The following is a 9,328-nucleotide window of genomic DNA, read 5'->3' on the forward strand; positions in this document are numbered from 1 at the left end:
GCCTGTGCCTCAGGTCCAGGGAGATCAACAAGACAATGGCATGAAAACAAATACTGTCACCTCAAACGATCTCTCTACATGCCTGGTGCTTGACAATAGCTGTCAGAGGGGAAACACAAGCGGGGGACTAGGGCAAGTTAGACACTGACATTAGTCCACGCTGGAGTTAAGTTGTCAGTGTTCCACAAAAAAAGACCTAATAGCAAATGCACCATGGTTTCCCCACTGTCAGTGGTAAAACGTGCGTGTTCGATTTAAAGCAGAGCACTTGATGAAACATAGTGGGAATGCAGTGAGGAGGAGATGGGAAGTTAATAACAAACACTGTGTAGAAGAGCCAGAAAGTGCCACAACAACAACAACTAACTCCCGGGGAACACACGAGTCCAGGCTTCAGCACGTCTAATGCACAACACGTATTCCAGCGTGTTAACAGGAGATATTGTTGCTGTAATGCGAGAGACAAGTGGAGCTTTAACGAGCGAGCGGCGCGAGCCTCCAGTGTTTGTGTCCGGGGAAAAGTGGGAAATGTGTCAGAAACGAGATTTTTTTAAATGACAACTCGGCGACAAAGTGTTTCCCAGGAGGGCTCGTGTTCATGTTGTGGGGGAAACCTTGTCCTGAGAAGATGTCAGCTCGACAGGGCCGTAAAGCCTAGCTAAGCTGCTATCAACTGATGCCCGTGCGGCTAATGTTAGCTTAGCCCCCGTTCAGCTAGTTAAAAATGGCTGCTTTGCTTTAGTTTTAAATCTCTTACCAGACAGAATAGATTGGAATGGCAATCCTCCAAGCTGGCCCCGTTCGGTACAAAACAAGAACTCATCCTTCTTCACTGCGAGGTCCAACTCTCCATTGTGTCGCGTCCCGGGGAAATGAAGAACAATCGGGCGGATTTTGGTGTTTTTTTTCGGAGGTGTGCAGGCTCAAATCAGCGACAGATATTTTTTGTGGAACATTTGGCTGGAGGAGAGTTAATTCAACAACCTCCCCGACTGCAGTTCTCCCCGCGCCGCCGGAGCCCAGAGCGGATAAAAGACTCCGTGTGGCCCTCACGTCCACATCTCCAGCAGCACACAGTGGGAACTCGTGCAGGGAAGCGACAAATGTCCATAAAACAAAAAGAAAAGGAGAGCAAAGAAGCAACTCCCCCTCCCTCCCTCCCCCTTAGCCCTGGAACGGTCTCTGCTTAAAAAAAAAATAAAAGCCGTCCTGTCTCACTCGTCCATCGCAAAATCCTCTCTGAACACGAAACGCATCCCGTGAAAACCCCTCGAAATCCGGCATCGGCCTAGATTAGAACGATCGATCCGATCATTTTTCTCAGCCTCGGTTCCTGTTGGTTTCCATTTGAATTCATGGATTCCTTTCTTTAATGGCGGCCACAGGGACAACTCTGCCTTCCACAGCCTATTGGCTCGTTCGTGGTCAAAGCTTCGTCAAGCTGGCCGAAGACAGACAGACACACGTCAGACTGCGGGCGGCGTTTCCGGCGAAGTAAAAGTGCTGCAATGTTTCCTTCATCATTGCAACTAACACAGTGGATGCAGATTCAGGGAAAGCAAATCTGGCATTCGAATTCGATCACACGAAGATATATTTGCCCTTTTTCTTCAAGTACCACGCATCTTAATTAGGCGCTGCAACATTTTGATTGTGGCACACGTTTTATTTTGACAGTCCCGCTCACAACCATCGTCTCTGACCTCTGCCAACTTGCCGGTGTCGTGGTCATGAGGGCTGTAATAACACAGGACTGATAGGTATTGCCGCTAGGCCGAGCGCAAGTGGCGCTACTGAGCAACAGATTTTGTTACTAATGATCAGCCCCTCTAAAGTTGCTCACTTTCACAGTGCACCACCTAGCGCACGAGACGTTGCACTTGCACACATGAGAACGTGCGGCCCGAGATGCACCGGTGCGCCCTGTGTTTTTGTTTTTTTTATTTCAATGGAATACATTCATTTCACCCCGCTCACCCCACTCCAGCGAGAAGGAGTGGGGTGAAGGCATAGAGAAGGCATAGAGAAGGCAACTAAAATCAAATATTTATCAAGTGCAGAAGTGCAAGAATAAATCATGTATATCACTGAAGAGAACAGAGGACAGACTGAGAGCACAAATGGATGAATAAATAAAATCAAAACAACTTAAATGATGACTAAACAAAGGTCAAACAGCACAACTAAGGACATGTTAGTAAGTGGGGGGTGTGTTGGGGGGACGATGGACTGAATGAAGGTTGGTCGATGTCTCTCTGATCTTCACACTAACCTGTTGCCCTGTCACATGTCCGGGGGACTTGAGATTACATACAGTATATGCAGCAGTGCAAATAATATTAAACTATGATGTAACTGTTGGCTCCTATATTTAATAAACAAGTTAAGATTTGTTTAGAGAGGCAGGTGATATTAAAACACCACCAACATAAATTTCAGTATAACCTGTTGCACAATAGCTACCTATATTCAAACAGAACTCATATTATTTTATGTAACAGAACTTCCCCAGAAGTGAACTTACCCTGTGCTTCTCCTTCTCACACTGAGCATCCAAGTCGTGCAGGTGAAAGTTCACGATGTGGCGTGTATAACTAAATCTTTAAATTGTTATTAATTGTCAATTGTTCTTGATGAAGGCCACAGGTACTTTGGACTCTGAGTGCCAAAGGGGCAGGTGCTCGAGCAGCCAAAGGCCCGACTCCCTCTGCTCATGCCAGTTGTGCAGCACTAACGGACCCGTAACTTCACTTTGCAGGATTTGTGTTATTCATTTACTGTAAAAGTATTTAACATTACTAGTTTAAAAAACGTCTTTTTTGAAGTGTAGTCATCCTCTTGGAACCAGCCTGCATTTCCTTCCAAGTAATTCCTGACTCAAACCAGACAGTTGTTAATTATTAAACTCCACAATGTTTGCTCTTAAAATAAACATAGCAATATAGTGTATATGATTTTTACCAAAAATATCATAAAGCACTGCACCACTGATCTTAAGGGAGCTTAACAAAAAGGGCTTCGATTACAGCTGCACAATATGACAGAAATAAGCCAAACAAAATAATCTTTTCTGATTCCATTCCTTTGGTTTGTATGTAAATGGGCATCAGTGTCCAGCAGAATTTACATTACCACTGAACATTCTAGTTCATCCTCTGTCGGCTGCGCATGTGAATACTGCAGTTGTTACATTCAGTTCAACTGGAGCCGATGTTTGAGGATAATTTCAACAGTATATCAGATCCTCTCACTGTGAAGAAAATATAACAAATCGTACACACAATATCAACACCAACAAAACAAATTCTCTCTCTGATCATATAATCTGTTTTGTACAGTTAGTTTTTCAGGTAATTTCCAAGTTGGAGCACCATAGATTTATAAAATATTAATGATGGGTTGTTTTTTGTCATTGTTAGTGCATTGCCTGGTAATTATAATATTATAAAGACCATGTAAGCTGTCTTTAGTGGTTTGGTCTTTTCTTTTTAGAACTGACTGGCACCTGGTCATGCAGCGAGCCTGTCATTTCTTCTGTTATCCTAATGAGTAATTAATAAGTAAAACTCTCCTCTGATTGAAACCTTTATTCAGCAGATTCTAAACACTGCTTTTGCTACTGTATATAATCCTGGCTCGACAAAATGTCTCTGTTATTCTAACCGGTCACTATTATGAAGTCATTGTTGCCTTGTGGTTTAAAAAATATATAAATATACTGTAACTATGTAGCGGCGTGCTCATAAATCAGGATTATTCAACAGTCCGTGTCAGTACTTTTCTCCCGTGCCAGGGATAAGTAACACTTCCCATTTGCAATATTTAAAGATCTTGGGAAAAGCCGGCCATAAAGGTGATGATGACAGGAGGACCCCAGGGCCAGAAAACAGCCGGCTGCTCCTGAAACGCTGATGGAGTCATGAAGGTGTGGTAGCCTGAAGAGTAACAACACTGTACCAAACAGCAACATGGGAGGTGATCACTTTGCTCCAGTGATTGGCCGGGAAGATGTTTCACCTACCTGAACTTGCAGAAGATACAATCTGTGAACAGTAAAGAGACAGTGTGTGTTCATACATCATCTAAGACAAACACCATGACACTAGACATAAAAAGCTTTCTCACATGTCTCAGCATTGTTCCTGTTTGTGCGTGAACAAAAAGTTTCACTTGATGTCTAGACTGCTCCCAAGCTAAAGTAGTATCTGTCCCTCACATCAAACAACTACTACAACAAATATTCCAGATCTACACGAGATGATCTGGCGTAGATATATCAATTGTGCAAGCACTTAAAACCCAATATTAACACAATGTACAACAAGAGTTGTGTGCTTGTTTTGTGCAGCCTCTGAGGGGCCTGCACAATCAGCTTTGTGTCTTCCATCCCATCCTCAAGGACCGAGCAGCTTTCTCAACCTTAAATCTCCCCATAGGAATGAATAATAATCTCACTTTCAGCCCTTCCCACGCTTTATCATCACTCCCCTTGATACGGAATACAACTGTGGCATGATACCATCTGTATAAGATTGTTTAACAGAAGGAAAACATCTAATAGTGCAGCCGATGAGTGCAGTTGTCACAGCAGAGGAATTAACGTGGATACCAGATTGTTATCATATCTGGTGATGCTTTTCTCTCACTTATCTCAAGCTCCCTCTTATCTAATCCCACGGAGACGTCCCGACATATATATATTCTAACTCAGCAGCACTCAGAAATATTGGGGAGGAGTAGTGAAAGTGTAAAATACGGGTCTGCCATATATGACCTTAGACACACAGACAAGACACAGGATGCACAGTGCTGTTATGGAAAGATCACAAGAGTCACGTGGCATATTTGAAAAGCTTTCTGCAAATCAATAAAATCGACCACACCGGCTGAAAAAGGGTTTTCTTTCATTGGCGGACAAAGCTGCGGCATCCAGCAGTTAAGAGCATGACTCTGAGGTCCATAGTTCAACAGCGTAACTTGTGTTTACAGAGGCTAAGTGGTAATACCCTGGCCTCTGCAGAGAAAGAATAGCTATGAAGAGGTCAACGAGCATGCCATGTTCAAATAAAGTAGCTATCCTCCCAGCCCCCACGTTAAAGCACACGAGATGTGCTCTTTGCTTTCCCTCCCTCCTTCCTCGTCTCTCTTGTACACACACACACACACACACACACACACACACACGCAAACAAACATGCTCATTGAGGACCCACAAGCCTCATCTGCAAAGACAGATTGAGCGGATCTTTTGAAGATAGTGAGAACAAGCACTTATTCCATTAATTTACGCACATAGTAGCACTTGGCCCTGACTGCAAAGTTATTAAAATGCAGCAAAAAAACATCTCGAGAGCCCTGAGTTACAATAATATAATAATTAGGAGCCGTGGGGCTGATCTGGAATATAAAAACACACTAGATTCAAATAGTTACAATATTGGGCTCATTTGGTAATTATCTGAACTGTAATCAACACTGAGCAAAGAGCTATGAATAAATGAATAAACTGAACTGTGTTTTTGTCCTATGTAGTAACCACTGTGATTCAGTGAATTTGGTCGGAAAGGAGGAAATAAAACATGAAAATAAAAGCGCAACAGTACTAAAAGCTGCTGATAAAGTGGCAGCTTGGAAAGAGCAGAGTAACTCTACTCCAACTTGTGCTGCAACATAAAACATAATGACGCAGTTGGCTGGTGAGAGAGGCAATGAAAATAAAAGTTAATCAGGAGGAAACAGAATGCACAACATTTAATTGGCTCTTGTTTGGTTCCAGTTCAGACATAGTCAAATTTTTATTCTTTGGATTTTTACTGTTCAAGATCAAGATCAAGATCCAATTTATTGTCATTCACACCACACACAAGGCAAGTGCACAGTAGAATGACATTACATTGTGTCGGGCTCCCAAATGTAATTTTTGTATCAAACAATAAAAAAAAAAAAAACTATTAAAAAAGGAAAATAGATAAATATGGTACAAACAGACAGGATATTACATGTAACTGAATGCAATGTGTTTTGGCTTTACACTATGCTGTTTATCTGCATGGATAGATTCATCATTTTAGTATAGAAACATGCAGAATGAAAGTCAAACAAGCCACAATGGGGGAAATCTTTGTCTTATTCAACTTATTTCAAACTTTGCAGTTGTCTCTTCTTGATGATCGCTGCAGAATGGGCCGTGCTCCCTTTGAACCATCTTGAGGAGGATCACATCAAGGAAGTTGATTGGAAATGAATGAAAGATCCATTAAGTGTTTTTATGATTGTCTGATTTCAGTCAGATAAAGTGTGTGGGCTGATTAGCAGGTGTTCAAGGAAAACAGGTATTGTGAGCTTGTCATGTTTAGAAGGAGATGTCTATCTAAAGTGTTTCGGTTTCTACTTTTCTCCAGCTGCCTATTCTCCTGGCAGTGTTCCCAACCCAATGGCTTTTGGACATTCGGATTTGCAGAAAAAATGAAAGTGAAAGCTGTCTCCTGTGCCCTGTTTCCACAAGGAATTCATAAACCTTTTTTTTTTTCATCTGACACCAGATCACATCTAACTCTACAACCTGCTTTGGTACAGGGCCAGTGCGCTACAACACTCCCCGTCTCAGTCTCTTCAGAACAATGTCAAACAGTGTTATTCAGAGGCAGTTAGGCAGAGAGCGGCTCTTTGTTGAATCACTTCTGTCGTTAAATAGTGTGAAGTGCTTGTCAGCCCCGTTGTTACAACACGGCTTTGCTTCTCTATCTGGGGGTCGAGGTCTGGCCGAGGTTAACCCTGCGCTCTCTCCCTTGATGGAGCCGAGGGTTCGTTATTCGGGTGCCGGCCCCGTGCACACAGGAACATTCCAGGCGCTCGAATAGAGCCATAGCTGCGCCTTTGTTGCAGTGCTGACTAGACAAGAGCCTTTCTGCAGGGCTGCTGCCTTTAAAAAGACGAAGTCGTGCATCCCCGCTGGTAAATGATCTGACACACTTTTTCCTGCTGCAGTCTTTTCACAAGCCCTTGTTGTTAGGCTGTCATTGTTATTCTCCCCTCTCCCCTCTCCCCTTCCCGCCTTCTTGGTTCCTTTGCCCCCCACACCCCTTCCTCCCCCCTCTTTCATACACTTTTGCACACACATTGTAAGCAGATGGAGGAAAAGGTGTCTATATCGAAGATATTTCCCCCCTTCTTAGGCAGCCTTCCACCCTGCAGAAGCAGCATGGGATTAATAAATTCAATATGAATTGAAAGCTAATGAAATGTGCTCCCCCACCTCCCCCGCTGGGAGGAAGGCTGAGCGCAGAGCTCCTCGAGACAGAGGAAGAGAGAGAGAGAGAGAGAGAGAGAGAGAGAGAGAGAGAGAGAGAGAGAGAGAGAGAGAGAGAGAGAGTGAGATCATTGTCACAATTACACTATCAAAAGCAGCTGTCAGCAAAACCATAAAACTGGCCTGCGGTCAGGAGTCTGACCTGGGTACAACATGCTCGGCATTCCTCTGTGACATGGTGCTTTGTCATTTTCTTCTCAGTGACACTGTAGGGTGGTCCACATCCAAGGAAACAGCATTCATGGAGTCTCAGGGTGGTGTAATTGTTCAGGTTCCCAATGTGGAGTTACATTCCCAGATCATGCATCAATATTTGTCAGGACAGTTGTTATCGTTCAAATTTCCAAGGACACGCGTAGGAGGCTATACACCCAGGGTCCAGCAGAGTGTACATGGGCACATAAAGATAATGGTACGATGCAATCCTCAATCTTACTCTTGGATTACAGCAGTTTGTGCCATAATAAAGGAAACAGCAGCCACAGGATATACATCCAGGTTTGCAGACACTGCAGTTTTCCCAGCATCCATATGGACCGCTGCAATTAGATCAGGGAGAGAGACAGAGAGAGAGTAAGAAAGAGAGAGAGGGGGGAGGGGGGTTTATCAGAGAGCAATGGGGATGTTAGAGTTCAACTCAAGGGCATGTAACATGGTGGCTGAAGGGCTGTTGATGTAGCGGACGCCCTCGTGCAGCAGGATCAGAGCAGCCTCGGCCCCTAATTGTTTAATTGGGGGCTGTGTGTGGGCTGGAGGGGGCTCCACAGCCCACGTGTTCCCCTCCCCTCCTCAATTGACTGATATAGAGCCTATTTACCACCCAGGAAGCCTCCCCTCCTCATGTTAGCACTTGATTGCCCCATCAGCACTGTCACCAGCTCACATCTCCACCCCCTGCCCCCTTTCAGCCTCGCCCCTCAGCTTCCTGCACTGTGCTCATTACATTAGTTGATCACGCTGTAAAAAAAAATTGCAACACTTGCACAAATGTGTAAATTGAAGTAGCGCTGTGATTGATGGTTATCGCCGACCTCTGTTTCAAACAAACAACAAATGTGAGACACAATGATCCTTGTTTGAGTTAACTCCTGAGGTCCGAGTCTACATTAAATTTTCAGCTCATTATTGTTAAGGTCTGAGTTCCAGTCAATTGAATGGAGAAGTGATTTCAAGCATTTGGACCTTACTCTCTACCCACTAATTCCACAAACATCTGTCTGTCTGTATGTTGAACGCATATCTCAAGAACCGTTCATATTATCGGCTTCACACTTAGCATGTGTGTTGTTGATGGCCCAAGGAAGTGCAGTGTCACATTTGGTGCGATTTGGACTTGTAAGTTCATAAGTTCAGTATTAATAGACTTTGAATAAACAAGCAGGCAGTGCGCCGTAGAAGTCAGTGGGGGGGCGGGGCTTAACAGTCAGTCTGTGGTCGGAGTTCAACATGTCTTCTTCTACATCCTCAGATAAACCACACCAGTGGCCAACAACTGATGTGCCAGTTTAGCCAAGTCTAAACTGGCCCACCAGCAATAATATGTTCTACCACATTATTTTCATATTTAGATTTTTCTATATCAGCATATCTGACTTTCACGGGAGTCACGGGTGCTGATCTTAGTCATAGCAGCAACATTCATAGAATAACTTTCTCTAAAACAATTTTTCTGCAAAGTAAAAGCACAATGTTTTGCGCTCTAAAGATTGTGTCAGCTGCTTAACAGACCTCTGAAATAAGCAATATGACATTCAATGTACGATGAACAACAACAGTGAAGTAAATCTTCTAACTTCTATAAAAGCCTCACACGTGAACAGTAATAATCCCCAAAAAATTGTGCAAAAACTGAATCCAGTTAATCATAGGTCACTGTTGCAGATTCAAAAAGAAAGCATTAAGCACTGCACTAGTATTTCATTGTGATCCCACATAAATGCATACTGACCTTCATTTAGGTTTTATGTGTGCAGGGTTGTTTGAGCAGTTTGCATTATGTTTGCAATCTGAAAAAGGAAT

The 9,328-nt window shown here is 43.4% G+C and overlaps 1 protein-coding gene across 1 annotated transcript in view; it reads right to left on the reverse strand.

Annotated features, from left to right (window-relative positions):
* The window catches only part of med13a (mediator complex subunit 13a), a 79,114-nt gene extending 77,962 nt beyond the window's left edge, over positions 1-1,152 (reverse strand). The window contains exon 1 of the mRNA XM_035179271.2: positions 758-1,152. Within this exon, the coding sequence (XP_035035162.1) occupies positions 758-823 (66 nt within the window). The 5' untranslated portion in view covers positions 824-1,152. The remainder of the gene's footprint in view (positions 1-757) is intronic.
* Positions 1,153-9,328: the final 8,176 nt, after the last annotated feature.

This window comes from Hippoglossus stenolepis, chromosome 15, assembly GCF_022539355.2.
Source record: "Hippoglossus stenolepis isolate QCI-W04-F060 chromosome 15, HSTE1.2, whole genome shotgun sequence".
NCBI lineage: Eukaryota > Metazoa > Chordata > Actinopteri > Pleuronectiformes > Pleuronectidae > Hippoglossus > Hippoglossus stenolepis.